The 21184-nt window shown below is 54.8% G+C and overlaps 2 protein-coding genes across 4 annotated transcripts in view; one reads left to right on the top strand and one right to left on the bottom strand.

Annotated features, from left to right (window-relative positions):
• The window catches only part of CPSF1 (cleavage and polyadenylation specific factor 1), a 35268-nt gene extending 29052 nt beyond the window's left edge, over positions 1-6216 (top strand). For both annotated transcript variants that reach the window (XM_054985408.1, XM_054985407.1), the window contains exons 31-38: positions 542-694; positions 1685-1861; positions 1957-2023; positions 3026-3073; positions 3374-3529; positions 4216-4345; positions 4770-4908; positions 6015-6216. In XM_054985408.1, the coding sequence (XP_054841383.1) occupies positions 542-694; positions 1685-1861; positions 1957-2023; positions 3026-3073; positions 3374-3529; positions 4216-4345; positions 4770-4908; positions 6015-6062 (918 nt within the window). In that variant the 3' untranslated portion in view covers positions 6063-6216. The remainder of the gene's footprint in view (positions 1-541; positions 695-1684; positions 1862-1956; positions 2024-3025; positions 3074-3373; positions 3530-4215; positions 4346-4769; positions 4909-6014) is intronic.
• A 657-nt stretch (positions 6217-6873) lies between these two features.
• On the bottom strand, positions 6874-20799 carry ADCK5 (aarF domain containing kinase 5). 2 transcript variants are annotated; one of them, XM_054985132.1, is made up of 15 exons: positions 20714-20799; positions 17705-17808; positions 17039-17188; positions 16653-16728; positions 15250-15450; positions 14116-14256; positions 13827-13940; positions 12448-12579; positions 10430-10513; positions 10050-10131; positions 9547-9625; positions 9337-9428; positions 8173-8431; positions 7216-7332; positions 6874-7077 (listed from the first exon to the last, which is right to left on the bottom strand). In XM_054985132.1, the coding sequence occupies exons 1-15, from the start codon at positions 20729-20731 to the stop codon at positions 6963-6965; spliced, it is 1764 nt and encodes a 587-aa protein (XP_054841107.1). In that variant the 5' UTR covers positions 20732-20799; the 3' UTR covers positions 6874-6962. The 2 variants fall into 2 exon arrangements, with proteins under 2 accessions (XP_054841107.1, XP_054841109.1); XM_054985134.1 differs by lacking the exon at positions 15250-15450.
• Between the last annotated feature and the right edge of the window lie 385 nt (positions 20800-21184).

Genomic DNA, 21184 nt, shown 5'->3' with positions numbered 1-21184 from the left:
GCGCTGTGTCCTGGGGAGGGTCTTGAACTTGTTTCGTGCTGAGCCCTTTTGGACAGGAGCTGGCCCATCTGGTGCAAGGGAGGCTTTTGGTTGCAGCATCCTGACCTTGAATGGACAAGATTCCACGAGGTGCCAGGCAGGAAAAAAACCTCACCCTGTAACCCAGAGCTCCAGGGCATCACACAGGAAACATTCCCAGCCCCCCCCCCTCCTCATGCGCTGTCGCCATTGCTTTTCTGGTAAAGTTAATGTGGGTTGTTTTAGTCCCCCGTGCTTTGTAGGAAGATTCAGTCCTCCGGCCACAGAACCTGCTGTGGCCTGCCCAGCTCTAAAGAGCCTCTGGTCCTGGGAACTAGTGGGGTTGTACAGACCATATAGGGGGGCTTTGGGCACATGGCATCAAGCACCGAAGTGGCAGGGTCCCTGACACAAAGGCCTTGTAGAAGCGAGAGAAGAAAGGGCGGCCGTCTCATTTAGCCAGTACAAAGCAGGAGTTCTGGTTACACGGGACACCACCTCCCCCCCCCCTTGTGCCCTGCAGATCTTGATCATGGACATCAGCGAAGTCGTCCCTGAGCCCGGGCAGCCGCTCACCAAGAACAAGTTCAAGGTCTTGTACGAGAAGGAGCAGAAGGGCCCAGTCACTGCCCTCTGCCACTGCAACGGCTACCTGGTGTCAGCCATCGGCCAGAAGGTGAGCCTGGGCTGCAAGTCTTGGCGGGGATGCCACCCTTGGAGAGCTTATCCAGGCTGGTGTCACGGGCACCCTCTGGCCATTTCTCAGTCGAGTGGATTTCTTTCCCCTCTTTGGGATCATGTTGTTGGCTGCAGAATAGGCAGTTGGGGCGCTGTACTTATTCCCAGTGACTTTGTTTGGAATGTCACAGCGCTGCCTTGTATGCCCGACGGCTGCGTGGGTCTAGGGGAAACCATTTGTGCTGTGCCAGGGGCATCCTGAGAACTGGTCAGGCTATGGGAAGTCAGATCTGTGCCAGGGAGACGTGGAGAGGCTCCCGCCGGGCAAGTTCTCAGTGCTGCTTCTCAACCTCTTGTATCTTACCGTGCAACCACCACGCTGTCCAAAGAACCTGCTTCCCGCCATAGCAGACACCAGCGTCCCACTTTTCCCATACAGGGCCTTTATGTTTACAGGCATAAAAACGGCAATCCCATTAGTAATTGAAAATTGTAATAATACTGTTAAGTATAAATTTTACTGCTGTGGTAACTGTAAAACACACAGTTTTTTCAAAAAACTATATTGTTGGGAGATCAAATTCTTAGTAATTGTTATGAAAACTCTGCCTCCTATGTAGACTGCTTCGGTGTCCCGCTGGTGGTACATGTCCCGCTGGTGGAGAATCACCTCTGCTCTAGGTGGTATTTAGAAACTGCGGCTGAGACAGGAAGGGGGGCAGGGAGAGAAGGGAGTGCCAGGACCCCCGCCCCCCAAAGCGTTTAGCGTTACATTAGGCAAGCAAGATGGGGAAGGAGGTGCCGGGGACATAGATGGGGTGGAGGGAGTGTCTGAAAAGAAGTGGCGGCGCGGGAGGCAGTTCCGTCTGTAGGGAAGAGGAAGGGCAGAGGTAGCTTGTGGAGGGAAGGCTCGTGGAAGAGAAGGGTGAAGGGCCATGCTGGGGCTCCCCCACCCCAGGCTCAGGCTCCGTGTCAATCTTTGCTGCAGATCTTCCTGTGGAGCCTGAAGGACAACGATCTGACGGGCATGGCCTTCATCGACACGCAGCTCTACATCCACCAGATGATCAGCGTCAAGAACTTTATCCTGGCGGCTGATGTGATGAAGAGCATTTCACTGCTGCGCTACCAGGAGGAGAGCAAGACGCTGTCGCTTGTCAGCCGGGTGCGGCGCGTGGGTCTGCTGGGCGCAGAGGGACGCCTCGCTGAGCCCTGCCCCAGGAGTCCCCTGACCCCTTTCTTTCTTTCTCTTGCCCCCAGGATGCCAAACCCCTGGAGGTTTACAGCGTGGACTTCATGGTGGACAACGCCCAGCTGGGATTCCTGGGTGTGTAGCAGGAGTGGGGGGACGGGGGAGCCCAGCCCAAAGCCAGGCCCAATAGATGAGGTTTTGCACCAGGATGTTGGGGCAGTGTGGGAGAAGCAACCAGAGTGCGCTGTGGTGTGTGTTAAGGAAACCCAGATTTTGAGTTACCGTGTTAAAAGAGCAAGATTCATGTCCAGAGGCCAACTGGATTTCCAGGGTATCTTCAGCCTATCATGCGTCAGAGCTGGCGTCCAAGTTGCTTCAAAAGGTGTGATTCCTCTTGCAGTTTGTTGGGTGTGGCTGCTTTGGGCTTTAAACCCTTGGAAAGCTTGGTAGGCTCTTGGCCCTTGCTATCTAGGAGCACGAGTATTCAGAGGAAGACTTGAAACTGCCACAGTCAGAGGTGGAGTAGCGTCTTCAATGCAAGCTTTTCTCCTGGACCCCAGGACAATAGAGGTCCCATTAAGAGGAAACTCATTGAGGGGTCCGTGTGCGTCTTGCTGAGTAGTCCGTTTACATCACGGCCCCTCCCCCCACACACACACTGCACCGGTTTTGAAATTGCACATGCTGAAAGATGCAGAGTACAAGAAATCTAATCAAAATTCTGCATTAAGCTAGCCCAAATTCTGACCAAGCCATGAGTACAGTACACCAATGTGCATAAAAGTTTTGCACATTAATTTATTCCTCCAGTCTTTATGGGGGCTAAATGCAAAGAGCTGCTGAAGCCCCACCCCCACAGTGGGGCCACAGGGAATCCTGCTACTCAGGTGAAAAGAGAAGGTGAGCCTCAACTCACAAGTAGGCTATAGAGGAGAACCCATCCAGCTGCCTGTGAGGGACACCTGCTTCATTGGCTAGGTAAGAATGCGCACGGATTATCCAGGATGATCGGCCTGTTGAGATTAGATCCCTGGGACATTCTGCTAGTGCGCTCACCCTGTTGTGTAGGGCTGTGCTTGTGCCACGATCAGATGGCTCTAGGGAGGTTTGGTTGAACTTTTCTGTTCTCTCTTTCAGTGTCTGACAGGGACAGGAACCTCCTAGTCTACATGTACCTGCCAGAAGGTGAGAGAGAAGCTGTAGTTAGCGGAGCAGGTTTAGTTCCCGTCTTTGCTGTGGGTAGATTTGGGACCGTGCCCCTTCTCAGACCCCATTGCTCCTGTTGCCTGGCTCTGCTTCCTCGGGTTCTGGACGGCAGGGTGGGAAGAGAGGGGCAGGTGGGAAGGGTGTTCTGAAGTTCCCTGCTAGCAAGGGCTTGAAGCAGCAGGGTTCTCTTCATGGGAGCTCCATTCCAAGGTGCCAGGCCACCCTTTACCCCAAATTGCTCTGGCCACATCCCCGGCCCTCTTTTGCTTCTTTCTCTAGCAAAGGAAAGTTTTGGTGGCATGCGGCTCCTCCGCAGAGCTGACTTCCACGTCGGTGCCCACGTCAATGCCTTTTGGCGGACGCCGTGCCGCGGAGCCATGGAAGGCCCCACCAAGAAGTCCATCGCATGGGAGAACAAGCACATCACCTGGTTTGGTGAGTGGGGCTGTTTCGGCGCTGAGGCAGCGATGTTGGAGCTGTAGCGGATGGTGCGTGCTCCTTTGGCGCCTTCAGAGGGAGGAGATCAACATGCACATTTAAATGTGCAAAAAACATGCTTTAAATTTCGCTTCCAAATCCAGAATCCCATTTTTTGAATTCTGGCATTGAGGGCCACCTGAGTCCCTTTCCACAGAGACAGGCTAGAAATCTTACTAACATCAAGGGAGGAGAGAGAGTCCAGTTTCACAAATCTACTCCAGAGTTTCTGGATGATAAGATTTATAACAGGTGCATTTATGAGATCTGTTGTCCGTCACGTGTTTGGCATTCCAAGGTTATTCTGCCTTCAAGCTCCATTTGTCCATCATTGCTAATAGCTGCTAATAGACCCGTCCTTCCTTGAAATTTGCCAAACCCTTTTAAAGAACCTGAGCTGGTGGCCATCGCCACATAAAAAGGAGGATGGGGAAATGTCATAAATTGCTTCAGGTCCCCACTGGGGAGAAAATCAAAGTATACATACCTAAATAAATAAATCTTAAATATTTATTCCACTGCCTATCATAAGCTGGGGAGGTTGTGGTGTCCCAAAGATAAAAAATGGATCAGTGTTGCAATGTGGCAGGGTCTCTAGTGGGTGTGGGACAGCAAGCTCTGAAGGGCTGCCTCTCTCTCCCCAGCCACGCTCGATGGGGGGATTGGCCTGCTGCTGCCCATGCAAGAGAAGACCTACCGGCGCCTGCTGATGCTGCAGAATGCCCTGACCACGATGCTGCCCCACCATGCCGGACTCAACCCTCGTGCCTTCAGGTTTGCCACTCTCAGATCCCTGGAGGGAAGGGCGGAGGGAAACACAGGCGCAATAGGCCGATGCTATGGAGTTGGGGAGGCCGGAGCTCACTTCCTGGGCCCGTGTGTGTGTGTGTTCCTTGTGGAGTAAAGACTGGAAGCTGATCTTGAGCTTATTTAGGTTGGAGTTTGAGAGCTTTGCTGATGCTCTGCCCATGTTCAAGCAACGGACTGCTACGATAATGCCCTGTGAATTCTGCACCCATCTCCTGTAGTTCCTACAGACTCTATTCTTATTTTATGGATTAGTGGACATAGACCATGTATGGAGATCAGAATGAGTTCTCTCTGTCCCTCCCCCTGCATGCTTTGTTGCTTTGGACCAGGATCCCTGCAGGCACTGAGAATCCTTTCCCGTTGTGCCATTTCTCCCCCCTGCCCCTAGGATGCTGCACATGGACCGGCGCATCTTGCAGAATGCTGTGCGCAACGTCTTGGATGGAGAGCTGCTCAACCGCTACCTCTACCTCAGCACCATGGAGCGCAGTGAGCTGGCCAAGAAGATCGGCACCACGCCCGACATTGTGAGTAGGAGGCATGGGGCTAGCAAGTCACTGGACCACAAATGGGGACGTGGGCTGGTGGGAGCTCCCCCACTGGGTTTTAATGCCTGTTGGGCTTCCGTGGCTCTCGCTTTACGTAGCATCTGACCAAGAGAGCTGTGGTTCTCGAAAGCTTATGCTACAAATAAATTGGTTAGTCTTAAAGGTGCTACTGGACTCTTTACTCTTTATGTAGCGTATCCAGTCCCCGCCCGTCACAGGGGGGTGGGGAATGATAGCCAGCTGCCCCTGGCTACTGGGCTGCTCCCTCGCTCTCTCCTGCCTCTTCCTTGTGGGGACGTGACCTCACGCACGGGTGAATCCTGTTGTAATCTAAATCCAGCCAGGCATTGGCTGTTTCTTTGAAAGCTCACAGCAAACAGGCAAAAAGCTTCTTTCCTGCTGCTGGAAGGGGGAGAGAACAGGCTGTCCACGCTTCAGCCCCTGGCACCTCCAGTGAGGAAGATGGCAGGTTGACATGGAAGGCCACGGAGATCTACCTTCACCTTTAAAAGGCAAACGTCAGTCATGCCCAGCCCTGCTGTGTGGGGGGTGCGTGTAACCCTTCCAGTGCCACACCGTGCCCTCCCCTCACTGCACTGGCAGCAGGCGTGGCTATCGTTTTGCCTTTCCGAGATGCAGGGAGGGCAGCGATGTCCCTCCTGGCTGGCTTAGGAGACTGTCTGGCAGAGACCCCATAGAACTGCTGCTAGCAGAGACGTTCTCGGGCCAGAGGAATGAATGGCCTGCGCCATTAGGGGTGGCTTCATTTGAGCTGGAAAGACCGGCAGTGTTGTGCATGGCCCAGCCTGCATCATTCTCATTCCACTGTAACTTACAATACAGACTTTAGCAAGCAGGTAGCTGCTACTGAGGGTGGGTTCAAAGACCCCTTATCCTAAATTGACCTGGGCTCAGGGACCTGGAGGGAAAATCCTCTTGACATGACATTTGCCTCCTCCCCTCCACACACAATGGAATTTAAAATGCAGCTTTTCCGTTGCCTGAAGCAGAGGTGAGGAGCTCATTGCTTGCTGGGATTCTTCTCCCACCTTTCTAACATGTTTGTTCCCCACCCCCCCTTTCAGATCCTGGAAGATTTGCTGGAGATCGATCGTGTCACAGCTCATTTCTAGGGGCTGGGGGCAGCCCAGGCCTGGCTGTGGCTCATCTCATTGGTGGCCCATCGCCAGTTGTAAATTCCTTCTTGCTGGATTATTTTTTCTCTGTCCTTTGCGTGTGTGTAGATTTTTTTTGTACAAAACCGATACGTATTTGTAAAGAAATTTCAAAAAACTCAGTGGCTGGACTGCTTGTTTGTGGAGCTGGCCAGAATGGCCTTGAGGAGTGGGTATTATGGGATTCCATGAGGCAGCTGCCGTTGGGCAAGAGGGAGGGCAGGTCTGGGAAGAGTTAGCGACATGATGGGGGGCATCTCGCGAATTAGGAGGTCCCACAGCCTCCGCTTCAAGCCGAAGGAGGCAAAACTACCTCAGAACAGTGATGTTTTAGGAACTTCCCCATTGTAAAATATTCAGACTTCCTGCCAGCATCCCTGTACAGAAGGCCACTGTCCAGCCTCATCTCCTTGCCGGCCTTGTGCAGTACAACCTTCAGAAACCAGGGCCTAGGAGAGAAAGGCCACAGGCTGCTGTCAGAGTGGAAAAGAGATCCAGCCCCCTTTCAGGGAGAGAGACATGTCGGCCCTTCCTCCCCCCCCCCCGCCCATTCAGTCAGGACGGTGGCTCTGCTGCAGCCGGGGCTTGCTCTCAAGGGCCTTTCCTTTTCCACTGTGATAATTCCTGAACCAATGAAGAAATGGGCCTCCTTTCTGGATGGGCCGGCCAGCCCTTTTGCTTGCTCCAGGGAGACAGGTGCGTGGAGTACCTTCAGCCCCCTTGCTGGCAGCAGCAGTTGCAACACGCAGAGTGGAATGCCAGAGCGACTAGGATTTTATTATTAATAGGAGAAGGTCCTTTTGCCATTCGCGGCCGTCCCACCTGCAAGGCCTGAGCAGGGTGGGCCCCTCAGCTGCCCTACCCCTGCAGGTACTCGTAGATCTGCTCCTGTTCCTCACTCTCTTCCAGGAAGCCAGCAAAAACCAGGCAACGCAGGAACGAGGTCGTCAGCCTCATGGAGGCTATCTGCAGCCTGGGGGAAGGACGAGGAGGTCAAGCGAGGGCAGCCACACTCCACCTGCCCTCCCCAGAAGCCGTGCTTGCTCTCTGCTCGAGGGGGAGCAGCCCCTCCCATGGCCGCAGGACCCCCCCCAACACACACACCCCTTACCTGAGTGCAACCTCAAACTTGAGGCTCGCCCAGAGAGAGCGGATCCAGCGGAAAAGGAAGATTCTACTGAGGCCGAGCTGCTTCTGGGCAACGGTTCGGCTCCAGCACTTCACTGCACTGCGGGGCGGAGGGAGAGAAAAAGGCCAGTCTGAACACTGCTTGCCAAAAGAAGCTTCATCCAAACGGGGCCTTTTCTCTTTTCCCCTCAATCAGGAAGTGGCTTGACACAGTGTCTGGCCCACAGCAGTAAAGGTATTCGGTGCTTTGTGATACAGCCCTACGGTCAGCATCGACCGTTGTGTTGTATTTCCAGAGGGTTTTGATTTCATGCCTTGACTACTCTCTGACTGCTCACCCGTCAAGCCAGCCCTGCCCTGCCCTGCCCCCCTCTCTGGGGTGATAAACGCCACTTCGGCAATGTTCTCTCAAAGGCACAGGCCTCCCGGCCTCCTTAGGAGGTGGGGCCAGCGCAGCTGCCTCCTACAGCCACCCCCTAAGACATGTTGCAAAAAGGTGGGAAGAATTCCAACTGCTACAAGAAGCTGCATGTAAGTACGCTTCCTGGAAAGCCTGAGGTCACCTATCCCCCCCACTCTGCAAAAGCAGGTTAAGAGGAGAAAAACGTACACTGGTCTGTTACGACCTGAACTGTCAAGAGAATCAAAAGCCCAACTCTTGTGGGGGAGCAGAATAAAAATTCAACAAAACGGGAAAGAAACAGAAACCCGTCGGCTTCAGGGGGCAAAACTTCCACTCCGTAGCCCTGCCTAGATCTTGCCTTGTGCTCTATGGAAACAACAGGCAGCTCAAGTAAGCAAGCCAAGCCCTACAGGGCAGCAATTGGCAGTGCTGGCTGGCATCCTGCCCCATCAGCCCAAAGCAATCCTTGCCCAGCCAGCCTGCTGCGTTCCACGACTGCCCGCACGAGACCCTTTCGCCTTGCTGTGTCCTGCCCACCTTCTGGCCATGATGTAGTAGCGATCCACGGGGGCCCCCAGGGCCACATTGATGCCCCGAACAGTGTTGATGTTGCGGAAGACGAGCAGCATGGACCGAGGGAGGTCCTTCAGCACCCGCATGATGCGGTCGAAGCGGTTCTTGGCCATGTCCCGCATATAGGCAGCCTCTTCTCGAGTCAGCACGTTGGACAGCGCCAGCTGGGTCATGCTGATGGGCCGCTGCAGCAGCATCTCGCAGAACAGGAGGTAATCCTGGGCTAGAAGGGAGGGGGGGGGGTTGAGGAGCAAGGACTGCCCTGCCCCTCCCTCCCTCTCCCTCTCCCTGGCCCCGAGGCTGCAGCTCCTTGGTAAGAGAGGAGCCTCAAGACAACTGGGAAGATGCTTGCGATATGTGCTGGGGCCTAGGATCTCCCATTTCCACTGCTGAATTAGATCAGGGCCATTGTTGCTATTTACTACTTGTACCAGTCTACCCTTTCTTGCCAAAAACCAAGGCAGATAGCACAATTGAAAACAATACCATAAGAGCAGCATAATGCATATAAAACCAGATTAGACCATTAGAGAACAGAACATGAAAAACGGTGTACTGCAGACAACTATGGAGGGGTGTTTGCTGGATGCGAACCCCCCTCCTGCAGCTGCTGTTTGTCCTTGGAAGTGGGGGAGGTGGTCACCCTCCCTGCCCACCAGCACCAAAATCCTGATCCAAATCTCGCCCTTTCCCCCCATCTGCTGCTAACAGAGACCTAAAGGCGGGGGAGTCCATTGCTGCTCTCTCTGCCTGAGCCCCTAGAAATGTTATTCATACCAATGAAATAATTCCCATCTCTCTCTCTAGAGAAAAAAAGTTGTTTCCAGGCTGTCACTTTCCGAGTGACCCTTTTTTAAAAAAAGCACCGCCTTGCCTGCCCAGCGGGCGGTCGGGATTCCTGAACCTTCTGCCAGGGACTCAAAAAGAGCCAGGGGCTGGAGGAGGCACATCTGTCCAGAAGAACCCCAAGTGCCAACTCACCCCCAAAGAGGAAAGGGGAAACCCCCGCTGCGGCCTGCTCAGGAGCACTGGTGGAGGTCTTGCCCTCTGCCTCGGGGCATTAAGTGCGAAACCCATCAGCTGAAAGAGGTGGCACCGCAGCGACAGCTGCCCAAACCACCCGCTCACCTTTCACTCCCAGCTTCCTGGAGTACTTCTGCATGGCTGCGTCATCCCGCAAGACGATGGCTCGCCAGAGTTTGCACAGCGCTTCGCGGTCTCTGCAGGAGCCACAAGGCGAATCAGAAGCATGGAGGAGGGCCCCGCAGCCAGGCGTTTGCCCTGGGTCAAAGGGGGGCCTTGAAGGGAACATTCCTGCCCCCACTTTGTGGTTCTTACCTTTCATGGAGAATCTCATAGAGGCCGTGGTCGAGGAGGATCAGCTGGGTCTTCCCATCTGGCCCTTTCTGCACCAGAACTGCGAGGGAGACGGCAGAGTGGCAGGTTAGGGAGAATCGCGTCCAGTTCAACACCCTGCGACAAGAGGGCAGTGCGCGATGGAAGGGGCCACCACGAGCCCCTGCTGGCAACAGAGACCACTACAGGTCTGCTCAGCCTTTCCTGTCCCGGAGCCTCATTCTGCCACTTTTCCACACAATGCCCTCTCGCCTCATTCAGCTGCCAGAATGCAGCCCACCCACCTACTTCCTTCACTATGCATGCACAGGAACATCCCACCCCCCCTAGGCCTGTCAGCCACGGACAGCAGCAGGTCACAAGGCGGGCAACAGTCCTTTGTGCAGCAGCTTTGCTCCAAGCTCAGTTCAACAGGCTAGGCTTGGGGGTCCTGACGTCTGAGATGACATTTCAGCGCATCCGTTACTAGGCGCGGCTTCTCATACCGTTCCCCGGGTGAGGGTCTGCATGGATAAATCCGGTGAAGAAAATCTGCTCTGCAAACATCTGGATTAACTTGGATGCTGCCTGCGGGTAGAGAAAGAGAGAGATGGGCAGCAAGGGCCAGGGGACTGCTGGCACCCAAACGGTGCTCCCGCCAGAACCAAGACTCTGCCCCTCAGCAGTGAGCAAAGCAGGCAAGTGCTCCATCCCGCATTACCCAAAGGATGACAGGAAGGGGTGCTTTACTACAAAAGCAGCAGTCCTGTAAATGCAGCCAGAAAGGAAGCAGGCCCTGTGGATCTCTCGGCAGCTCACGGCAACAGAAAAAGCCCCAATATTCTCCATCCCTTCCCTCTGCTCTTTCCACTCCCCCTGAACTCACATCCTTGGGATGTAGGCCTTGCCTCTGGATCCCTTCCACGTCATTGATTTTGCAGCCTTCATAGAAATCAGCTGTCAGGACCCGCTGGAAAGGAGGAGGAAGAGACGGGAGGCGGTGAGGGAAGGCCAGCCTAGAACCACCACCTCTCCCACTTGGCCCCCTTTGACCTCAGGTCAGGGGCACCAACCCGAGAGTTCCTTCCACACAGACCTCTAGAACTCACTTGGTACGAGGGCAAGATCTGATGCGAGTCTGCCGTAATTATCAGTTATCAACACACCCCAAAAGGTACTGATGTTATTAATGCTAGTTATATTTATATCAATTAGTATTAATAGTTTAATTAGTCTCTACAGACTTAGATTGTTTAGGGAAAACTGCATCTGCTCCATTTCTCCATCTGTTCCGAGCCCCTGTGGTTATTGGGAAAAGACTGAGGACTTGATGCCTCCTACTTCCTAAACCTTCTGTGGTCTCTCTGTGTGTGTGTATACTTGAGCATATGCCAAGAGAGCCAAGCCCTCCTTTCGGGGTGGCACCCTAGTTCCAAAGGGCTGCTCCCTCCGCAGTGGGCTTATGTTTCGGCCTCCAAACGTTCCTATTTCCACCAAAATGTCATGTCAGAGCTGCTCAGGCGTTTGCCGGCTTTCTGGGATTTATTTATTTAGCTTCATTTATACCCTGCCTTCCTCCCCAATGGGAAGACAAAACGGCCTACCTCATTCCGCTCTCTTCCATTTTTTCCTCGCAACAAACCCTGTGAGGCAGGTTAGACAGTATGTGCGGGGATTCGAACCTGGGTCACCAAATCTTAGTCTCTCACTCTATCCACTATACAACACTGGTTCTCTGTTGCTCATGTATGCCCCAACACCTGTAACTTTTGAGCTTTTGAAACCCTCAAGAAAGGTATTTTGTGTATGTTTGTGAATACTGTGTATATTCTAAATAGTAAAGAGTCCAGTGGCACTTTTCAGACTATGCAACTTTATTGTAGCATAAACTTTCAAGAGCCACAGCTCTCTTCATCAGATGCAACTTTATTGTAGCATAAGCTTTCGAGAACTACTGCTCTCTTCGTCAGATGCGACTTTATTGTAGCATAAATTTTATTGTAGCATAAGCTTTCGAGAAACACAGCTCTCTTCATCAGATGCAACTTTATTGTAGCATAAGCTTTCGAGAAACAGCTCTCTTCGTCAGATGCATCTGACAAAGAGAGCTGTGGCTCTCAAAAGCTTATGCTACCATAAAGTTGGTTCGTCTTAAAGGTGCTACTGGACTCTTTACTATTTTGCAACTCCAGACTAACTCCTCTGGATCTGTGTGCATTCAGGTGCCCTGGCTTAAAGGCTGATGAGTGCATTCAAGAGGGCAGTAGGAGGATAAGGCGACTAGGGAGAGACTTTCTGAGAAAGCAACAGGAGTTAAACTACAGAATTTGGCCAGGCTGATTTGACTGACACCTCGTGCAAGATCTTAAATTTATCTCCCAAGTTAAAACAAAGACCACCACATTTTTTCAATGCTCTTCCGAAAAGGGATTTCAAGTCTCACTGGTTTACAGGTATTAGAGACAATTGTCAGAATTTGTTAACACCTGTAGAGTTTGATCGTTTTAGTGCCCCTTGCCCAAAAGAGCTGAATGTGACTCGAAGCACGCATCGTTAGAAGCAGCGTAACCATGCCTCGGTATCCCGTCCCTGGGAATTTTCCTTTCTCTTTCAAAACATTTTTAAATCTTTTTTTAAAATATCCATTCTACAGAATAGTTCTGATGAACCCACAAACTTGCACATTTATATGTTCTTTTCATGGTCCTGACAAACAGAATTATCTGGACTGTGGTGTTTTTTTTTTAATTTAAGGGGGCCAGAGATCTTTTGAACTGGGGCAGAAAGCAAGACCCCCGCGTTCCCCGAAGTGCCATCCAGTGTGTGTGTGTGTGGGGGGGGAGCAGCTTCTAACCCCTCCCCCATTCCAGCCCTTTACCCCAGCAGAGACCCTCCAGCTTTCACCTTGCTACTCTTGTCCCAGTGCACGTGAGGCACCACCACGAAGCTGAAATGCTCCAGTTCCCGGGCGCAGCGCTCCGCGTTGTGACCCTCAGTCTCAAAGTCCAGCTCCTGGGCCAGGGTCCCCTTCAAGTCCTGGAGAGGGAACGGGCGTCAGTCAGCCAGCACCACAGCTCCACCAGCAACAAGGAGCCGGCCGTCTTTGAAGGGCTCAGCACACGGGCCAGGGGCTGTGGCCCCGATCCCCCTGGAGGGTGAGAGGGTGCCGCTCTCAAATCATGCGCTCGTCCACAGCTGCAACTCATCACCCCTGCAGCTCTGCCAAGGAGCCCGGCCGTGTGTGCGCACATGCCTTAGGCTGGCCCTGGGCACGACACAAACGGGTGTGTGTATGGGCAGACACTGTTGCCAGAACACGCACTGCTAGTGAACACACAAAGCCCAAGACACCTGTGATGAGCTGTACCCCTTCCCAATATCCAGTCCCCTAAGAATTTAGGGGAGACCCCACTGAGGCTATCGTACTTTGGTCACATCATGAGAAGACAAGATTCTCTGGAAAAGACAATAATGCTAGGACAAGTGGAAGGCAGTAGGAGAAGAGGAAGGCCTAAAACGAGATGGCTGGACTCAAAAGAAGAAGCCGCGTCCTCCAAGATCTGAGCAAGTCTGTTAAGGACAGGACATTTTGGAGGTTTTTCATTCGGAGGGTTGCCATAGGCCGGAGGCCGGAGGTGACTTGACGGCACATACCACCAAAGCCAGAAGCTGGTACCACCTCCGTGTCCAACATGGGATCTCGAGCATCCTGTTTCACTTCTTTAAAAAGCCAGGTTCTTGGTATTTGGGGTCACCCTTTGGGGGAGTCTGGTTCAGGCTTCAGCCCCAATACCTTACTCATGCCTACGGCTCCTCACCCTCTTGTCTCTCCCCTTCCCACATTCTGATTATTTCCTCCCCTTTATGCAAACAGTGCATGTAAAGAAACCCTTCCGAAGCCACGTCAGGCCCGCACAGAACGGCTACTTCTGAACTGGAGCGTCGCGTGCCGCCCAAACGGAACTCACACAAACTGAGCTGCCAGTCATTCCAGGCCTGACATTTTCAGACCCATATTCAGCAGGGAGTCGGGGACCTACCCGAGCCCATTTGCTTTACCTTGTCTCAGAGCCCCCTCCCCCCCTGCAAGAAAAGCTATAGAAACGGCCTCTGGCATGCTCCAGTGCCTCCTGCGTGAGCCCGGACTGAACAACTGGCAGCAGCACAGAACACAAACAGGAAATGCAAGTCTCCAAATGCTCGGCTGGTCCTCCCCACCCCACCCCGGTTAAATCAGCAACTACAGAAAGAGACATAGTGGGGCACCCACTGTCGGCTGGTACCTTCAAGACCCAACTGAACCCAAAACTGGGGTGCATGATCTCTACAATCTGCAACAGGAACTCCAGGGTCCGGATGTCGGCATTGAACCGATCCCTCAGATCGATATACTGGACCTGCAGAGCGAGAGAAAACTTGTCCGAGAGTCTGGGTGGAGGGAATGGGGCCTGCGGTTGTAATGCGAAGCCCACGAATGTTGTCCAAGGCCCCCTGGCATCAGCCCACCGATGGCGTCTCTCAAAGACAAGCGCAGACAGCAGTCCCCATTCCCCCGCTGCAAAAAACCCTCACCTTCACAGCCACTGGGGTGCCATCTTGCAGCCGGGCTCGGTGCACTTGGGCCAGACTGGCGGCAGCTATCGGCTGGTAGTCAAACTCCAGGAAGAGCTGGTCGGCTTTGGCACTGAAGTCCTCCAAGAAGAGCTCGTCCACCTGGGCAGCAGCAAAAAACCAAAGGTGAAGAGGCAGAATTGGGTCAGGAGAAGGAACTCAGGACCAGATACCATTTTAAACAGTATTTTAGAAGATACATTCAATTGCATGACAGATACTTTTGACAAAGAATCTTTTGTTGAAGAACCAGAAATCCTAGAAAGTGAAGTAAAAGCTGCACTCAAAGCAGTTGGGAGAAACAAAGCACCTGGGGTAGATGGACTACCACACAACGTTTCCAACATACTCAACAGACATTTATCCCTTCCCTTTCACTTCATCTTCTCGGCACGGTGTGTGTGTGCGTGTGTTTAAAACGCCATCTAGAAACAACTTGTAAAATATGCTTTCATGTACAAAAAGCAGTAATTCCACACCCAAGCCCCCCCCTCCCACTGCTTTTTCACAATATTTCAGATACTGAACATAAGAGCATCCAAATGGGACTTCTTCCCTCTTTGACCAGGTTTCACCAAATTCTGTTGCGCAATTAGTACTTCAGACCCCAGTATAGGAAATAAAAAGCCATCTCTCCAGTCAACCAATATTGACCTATAAGAAGATTAAATTAATATTTGATTTGATATGTGATAAATCTTTTTATGGAGTGAATCAGGATGCTTTATAAATCCGTTTAAGGGTGCAAATAAACAAAGTGCCACAGCAGCTGAAAGACAAACATTTTTTTTAAAACTGTAGCAGAGGCGAGAGCTTGCTTCGTCAGATGCATGCATAGATCTTCACTAGGCAGAAATTCATATACAAGGTTATGCAGAAAACGTAAGCAGTGGGATCGCAGGGCCAGGAAATGCATCCCCTAGAAAGTGAGATGTAGTTGGGTAACGTCTCCAGTGTTATTCGCTGCTGCTGGCCTCCTGTGTGTGTCTGCCCATGCCCTTGCCATGGAGGAAGCACTGGGGGTCTCATCCATCAAAACCTCTGCTACAGAAGCATTGCTACCCCCCACTGCCTGCCCGCCCGCCCCTCGCTCACCTCACTGTAGCCGCGCTTGAGTGCCTTGTCCTCCAACACCCGCAGAGTGCTGATGTACTCGGGAGGGAGGAGGTGGTTGAAGGCACACAGGCCCTGGCCCAGCTTGATATAGAGGCCCCCGTTCTGGATGGCGCCGGACACGATGCTGTCGGCTGCCCGCTGGTGGCACTTGGACACAATGTCCATGTACTCCGGGCTGTTCTGACGACAGGGAAGACAGAACAAGGGATAGCCAGTGAGCTCCTTCCTCGGTTGGAGGGCTCTGGAGAGTCCATCCCATCCCAGGGCAAGCAGGCACAGGCTGCTTCCCCCCGAGCCCAGCCCCCACCCGCTTCTGCAGTTCCAACCCCAGGGAGAAAAATTCTAACAGAGTCTGGCTCCTCATGTGCTACCTCTCTGCATGCAGGGATTTTAAGTGCGTAGCACCCAAAGTTGCGATTCCCCCTGCCCACATTCACTAATTAATTCAGAAGTTTATCTGCCACTGCTGCAGAGACCCTGACTCAGAACATTTCTGTGCTGCTGCTGCTTCAGGCAGCCTGAGCCCTCTGTGCCTTGCCCCCCCCCCCCCCCCGCACAAGGGGCTGCAGCTTTCAGGCAAAAGTCAACCACGTCCCCAACAAAGCGCCCTGTGTCTCAGCGTGGCACTCACCTGCTTTGCACACCCTCATTTATTGCCAGGGGTTACATCATTCTTTTTTTTTTTTGCCACAGTGGCTTTATGGTGACTCTGCTGGGGTTTTCAAGGCAAGAGTCATTCAGAACTGGTTTGCCATAAATATTTACTTGTGGTCCCCGGCCCTAAGGAAGCCCGCCTCGCTTCAACCAGGGCCAGGGCCTTTTCAGTCCTGGCCCCAGCCTGGTGGAATGCTCTGTCAATGGAGACCCGGGCCCAGCGGGACATATTATCGTTCCGCCGGGCCTGTAAGACAGAGCTGTTCCGCCAGGCGTTTGGTGGTTGAAGGGGGCGGTGCCATGTCGGCCTCCCACCTTTGGGGTGGGGGAGGGTTCTCCCCACCACTGCACTTTGTTAATTTGTTTTATTGTTTGTATATTGATTTTAGTTCTTGTTTTTATCGATTTTAACTGTTCAGTGCCCAGAGCCCCTGGGGATGGGCGGTATATAAATTGAAAAATAAATAAATATAAATAAATTGCCTGCCTCTGCATAGGGCCCCTGCACTTCCTTGGTGGTCTCCAATCCCAGTACGAGCCAGGATGGACCCTCCCTAGCCTGGGCCATCCAGGTCAGGGCCACACCAACCTGCCACCCCTTAAAAAGAAGCAGGCCGCTGTCCAGGGCCCAGCAAGCCCTCCAGGCCCCCGGAGGCCTGGCCCTTGAGCTCCTTGGCGGTAGGATCCCAGGCTGCACTCAAAAGGGCCCCAACCTGCAGGCGCCGTACCTCGTCCAGGCCCCTCAGCAAGATGCGGTCCGTCCACCAGTAGTCCAGGGAGATCTGAATGCCCACCTGCAGGGACCTGGGGGAGAGCAGAGAGACCCCTTCAGCCTCGCTTCCTTGCCCCTGCTACGTCCATCCTGGCTTGGCCCAAGTGCAGGATCCAAGTGTAGCCAAAGGGCAAACTAGTCCTGAACCCCAAGGCTCAACCCTGGAACCCACACAGGGCAATGTGCTGTGTGTGTGCAGCGTGCCCTCTCCCTCCCTCCTGCGTGGATCCCCCCGGTATGGGATCTGGGGTCAGTGATCCCGATTGCAGCCCACACCCCACCCTGCCTGTCATGCGTCCCTAGCTCCAGAGACCACGGGAAGGCGACGGGACCAGAACCCACCTGCCAAAGCGCCCCATGCCATCCACCAGCAGCCTCATTTTCCGGCGCTCCTGCTTCTCAGCAAGGGCATACCGGACTCCAGCTACTAGTGGCAGCCCTAGGGCCACCCCCAGGAACACCTTCTTCAGCAGCCCCGTCGGGGATGGAAAACTGGAAATAGAGAGGGGAAGATGTCAGCCAAAATGCTGTGTTGAAAAGACAGAGAAATGCCGAGACACACTGGCACGGATGTCATCCCCCCCCCACCAGAGCAAATCTCTGTGACCACAGGCACCACGGATACTCGGTATGCAGAACTAGGACAAGTCTGCAATGTCAATCAGGCAAGGGGGTCAGACTCCATGGGTAAATTCCCAAATGAAAAAATAGCTGTTTGGCTATCCGTAAAACAGCACGTGCTACAGGACATCATAGGAAACTGCACAGGCAGTTGTACAGGCTTTCGCCTGTAGCATTAAAGCCTGTCAAGTATTCGCTTAGATCAATACAAGGGGGTCCTGCTTTGTGTCTCCTCTTGCCTCAGGGCTCTTGAAAACACGGGTGCTAGAGGCACCCAAAACAGGGCTTCCCAGAGGCACAGCAATCGGGGCCAAGAACCTACAGCCGCAGCAACACAGAAAGAGCCGCAGTGCTGCCAACATCCCACTCCACCCCACTCCCCATTACCTGGCGGGCTGGGAACCCGAGCGATGCCTGCAGTGGGGGGCTGAGAGCAGCCAGGCGTTCTTCTTGTGTTGCAGCAGAAGCAGATGGAAGCGGCAGATCTGGACCTGTAATGAGGACGTGCAAGATGTTGACGGAACTGCTGAAAAATGGAGGGACTTGCTGATGCAGCGGCTCACTGGCCAATCCAGCAGAACCATGGTGATGCATGTGGAACTCCCTGCCACAAGATGGCGATTGCCTTCAAGAATGTTTGAACCCGCACCTTGTTGATTCTCAAGATATGGCCCTGGTTGATCTGAAGACAGAACTCAAGTGGACGTACACTCCATCTTCACGCTTCCTGAACAGGCACATGCTTTTGTCTGCCCTCAGCTAACATGCACATAGGTAGAACTCAGATCTGCGTATAACTGTGCTGAAGTGGGGGCAACCTGCCCTCTGGATTCACACAGGAGCTGGGCATGGTGTGTGTGTACGGCAAAAAAGCAAGCAACATGCAAAACCCACCGTTATGCCACTCTGCCCACCACAAATAGCTGGTTCTCACACTCAGAGAGTAACTACAACTTTTTAAAAAGCACCCGTGGCAAAGAGATAACGGGGAGAAGTCAGCAGGCTCAACCCTCTCACTGCTTCTCTACTCCAAGTCCCCCCCCAGGAGCCGTGGCCTTCCCTGGGGGGTTCCAGTGCCACTGCCCCAGCAGATCTCGGTGTCCAGCATGCCCTCCAGTGCCAGGGCGCTCTCGTGTGCAGCTGGCGCTTCCATTTCCACCACGGGGCATGCCATGTTCTTAAATTAGCACACTGGCTTTGGGATGTGAAACCAGGTGGTGGCTGCTGGCTCTCTGCAAAGGATTTGCACCAACTGCTCCAACACTCCCAAGGACTCTGGGTGAAATTTTAAAATACTGAAGATCAAGGGAAGGGGGGGGGGACTTAACACTGTCAACTGTTTTGCTCTCTCAGTGGAACCTCACCAGAATGAGCTTGGGAACTGGAGGAGCTGGAGGGAGGCCGCTCGCCATGGCAAATCTAAGATGGTGCGGAAGAAGGCGATGTGGCCAGCTTAGCACATCTGGTGCAACCACACCAGCAGCACATTTGCATAACCGGCAGGACTTGCCAGCTACAGCCTGAAGGAGGATGGGGCAGCTGGGGGAGACCTTGATCTCCTGTTCCGAGCACAGCAGAAGCTGCCAAGGTCCCTGAGCATTTTATCACACAGGACAGCTACAGGACAGCTCGAGGCAAGCAGGGCTGGTCAACAGATTTGCTAGCCTGCAGGCTGTCTTCTTGCCAAAAAAGTTGTTGTTTTGCAAAACACTGAAAAACTACACATGGCATCAAGCCTAAACCAGAGGTTTTCCTTAAAGGAAGGAAAAGTTTGGGAACACAGGCAACCACAGCCAGATTGTAACACCAGGTACCACTTGCACAGTACTCAAAAGGTATCCCATTCAGGACCAAATGATCCTTATTACCGCCCTAGAAATGAGGACTGTCGATAACCCCATACTTGGGATCCGATGAGGCCAACAACAGGCAAATGCCCCCCCCCCTCACTTCAGAAGTCCCGAACTGGTGTTTGAGATCTGGGATGGCCAGTGCTGGTGTCCGAGTTTGAACGAGAGACAGACAGAGACTGGAGACCGGGCTAACTGGCAGCGCTTCCACAGCCAGGGAGCCAACCGAGAGCAGGTCTTCTTGTGAGCAGGGCTGCGATTCTGGTGCCAGGCAGATGTGCCTGTCTTTTTTCAAAGGGTTCTGGGAACTCAACCTTTCCCCCTCTGTGACATTTCTTCTCCGGCAAAGAGCCCAGACGACTCCTGCTAATCTGTGGACTGGAGCAAGTTCTCCTGCTGGTCTTATGGTTTGTTTTTAATGTTTTTGAATTTGTGGTAAGCCACCTTGGGGGGGTCCCATGTAGGACGGGAGAGCAGAGAGGGTTCAACTGAAGGATGGCTCGTCTCCGCTAAGGGTGGCGCCTTCCTCTGCTGCAGGAAGCCTCCCATGGGGGCGAGCGACTGGAAAAGGCGGCTCCTTGAGGGGGGAAGGGAACATCTCTCTGGGCTGCGCCAGACGCGTGAAGGCTGCGCGGGCTGGAGGCAAGATCCGCCGCTCAGGAAAGCCAGCCCTGCGGGGGAATGGCCTCTCCACCCCACATATGGCCACACAGCCCACCGCCCGGCCAGGCGGCGAAGCCCACCCTCCTCGCCCCCGCTTCCCAGGCAGTCCAGCGCCGGCGCCTCGCAGACTTTTGCGGCACGGCCACGACTTCCTTCTCGCCTGGAAAGCGAGCCCAGGTCCCCTCGGGGGCTGCCGCAGCAGCTGCCTGCTCGGGCTTCCCGGGGCGGCCGCCCAGGCGCTGCTCCAGCTGAGCTGCGGGGCTGCCCGCGGTGCCTCCGCCAGGCCACCCCGCCAAGGCTGCAGGGGCCCGCCCGGCCTGGGCAGCACCAGTCCCTGCCGGGCGCGCAGCCACGGGGGCACCAGCCGGGAAGGCCTCCGCGGAAGCCCGCCCGGCCCTTCTCCGCTCCGGGGCACCAGAGCTCCGCACCCCCGGGCAGCCCTTGCGAGGCCGGCGGGAGGACAAAGGGCCGGGCCGGGGAGGCGCTCCGGCGGGCCGGGCACGCAGCAGGCACAGCGGGCGGGCAGCCCACCCACCCCCCGGCCCGGAGGCCCTGCTCTGCCCGCCGAGGGGTGCGGGCGCTGCAGCCAGGCCCGCGGGCACGCCCCGCCTCGCCCTCCTGGGAGCGCAGCGCCCGGCACGACGGGCCTCTCCGCCCGGGCGGCGGCGCTCTTGCCCCGCCAAGTTGCCGGCGCGTCCCGGGCTGGAGGCTGCCGAGCGCGCGGGGTCCCCGACGGCCCCTGCCGGGCAGGCCAGACGGAGGACGCCGAGCGCCGCGCGGAATCCGAGCCCGGCTCCCCCCTGCGGGGCGCATTCCCACGTGCAGCCAGGACCCGAGTCGGGCATGGCCTGGGCGGGAGGGAGGGAAGAGCGCTTGGGCTCACCGTCCGGCGCAGCTCCATGGCGCCGCTCTACCCCTGACGGACTCCAGCCTGGACGCCGCTCTCTCCGCCGCCAGCTCCCGGCCGCGCCACCCGCCCGGCCGCGCGCCGATTGGCCCGACGGCCCCCGGGGGCCCCGCCCCCCACGCCCATTGGCCTCTCGCGGCGCTCGGCCCCGCCTCCTCCGTGGCCTGCTGGGGTGGGCGGGGCCGCGCAGCACCGCCCCCCCCTCGGGGGTGGAGTCTGTCACGATTACCCTGCGACGCCCCGCCCAGGAGGGCGTGGTGTCCTCGAACAAGAATCCGCGAGTAGAAGCCGGGAAGGAGCTTCTCGCACGTGGCCGTGCGGCTGAAGGGGGCGTGGCCGGTCTTGAGCAAAGGCTTGGCGGACCTTGCGGGGCTGCGTCGTTGCTGCCTTGGAGGCGCGTTTGTGCTCGTTAGCCAGGCATCGTATTATGTATTGCGGATCGCACCG

The sequence above is a fragment of the Eublepharis macularius genome, chromosome 7, assembly GCF_028583425.1.
Source record: "Eublepharis macularius isolate TG4126 chromosome 7, MPM_Emac_v1.0, whole genome shotgun sequence".
NCBI classification, from domain to species: domain Eukaryota; kingdom Metazoa; phylum Chordata; class Lepidosauria; order Squamata; family Eublepharidae; genus Eublepharis; species Eublepharis macularius.
Note: the sequence above shows the minus strand (reverse complement) of the source record. Positions and strands in the feature narration are given on the sequence as shown.

Coding starts and splice junctions, on each gene's coding strand:
- ADCK5 (XM_054985132.1), bottom strand. Junction 10,132..10,429: donor AAGGCCTACATCCCAAGGAT/GTGAGTTCAGGG, acceptor CTCTACCCGCAG/GCAGCATCCAAGTTAATCCA. Junction 9,429..9,546: donor TATGAGATTCTCCATGAAAG/GTAAGAACCACA, acceptor TGGCTCCTGCAG/AGACCGCGAAGCGCTGTGCA.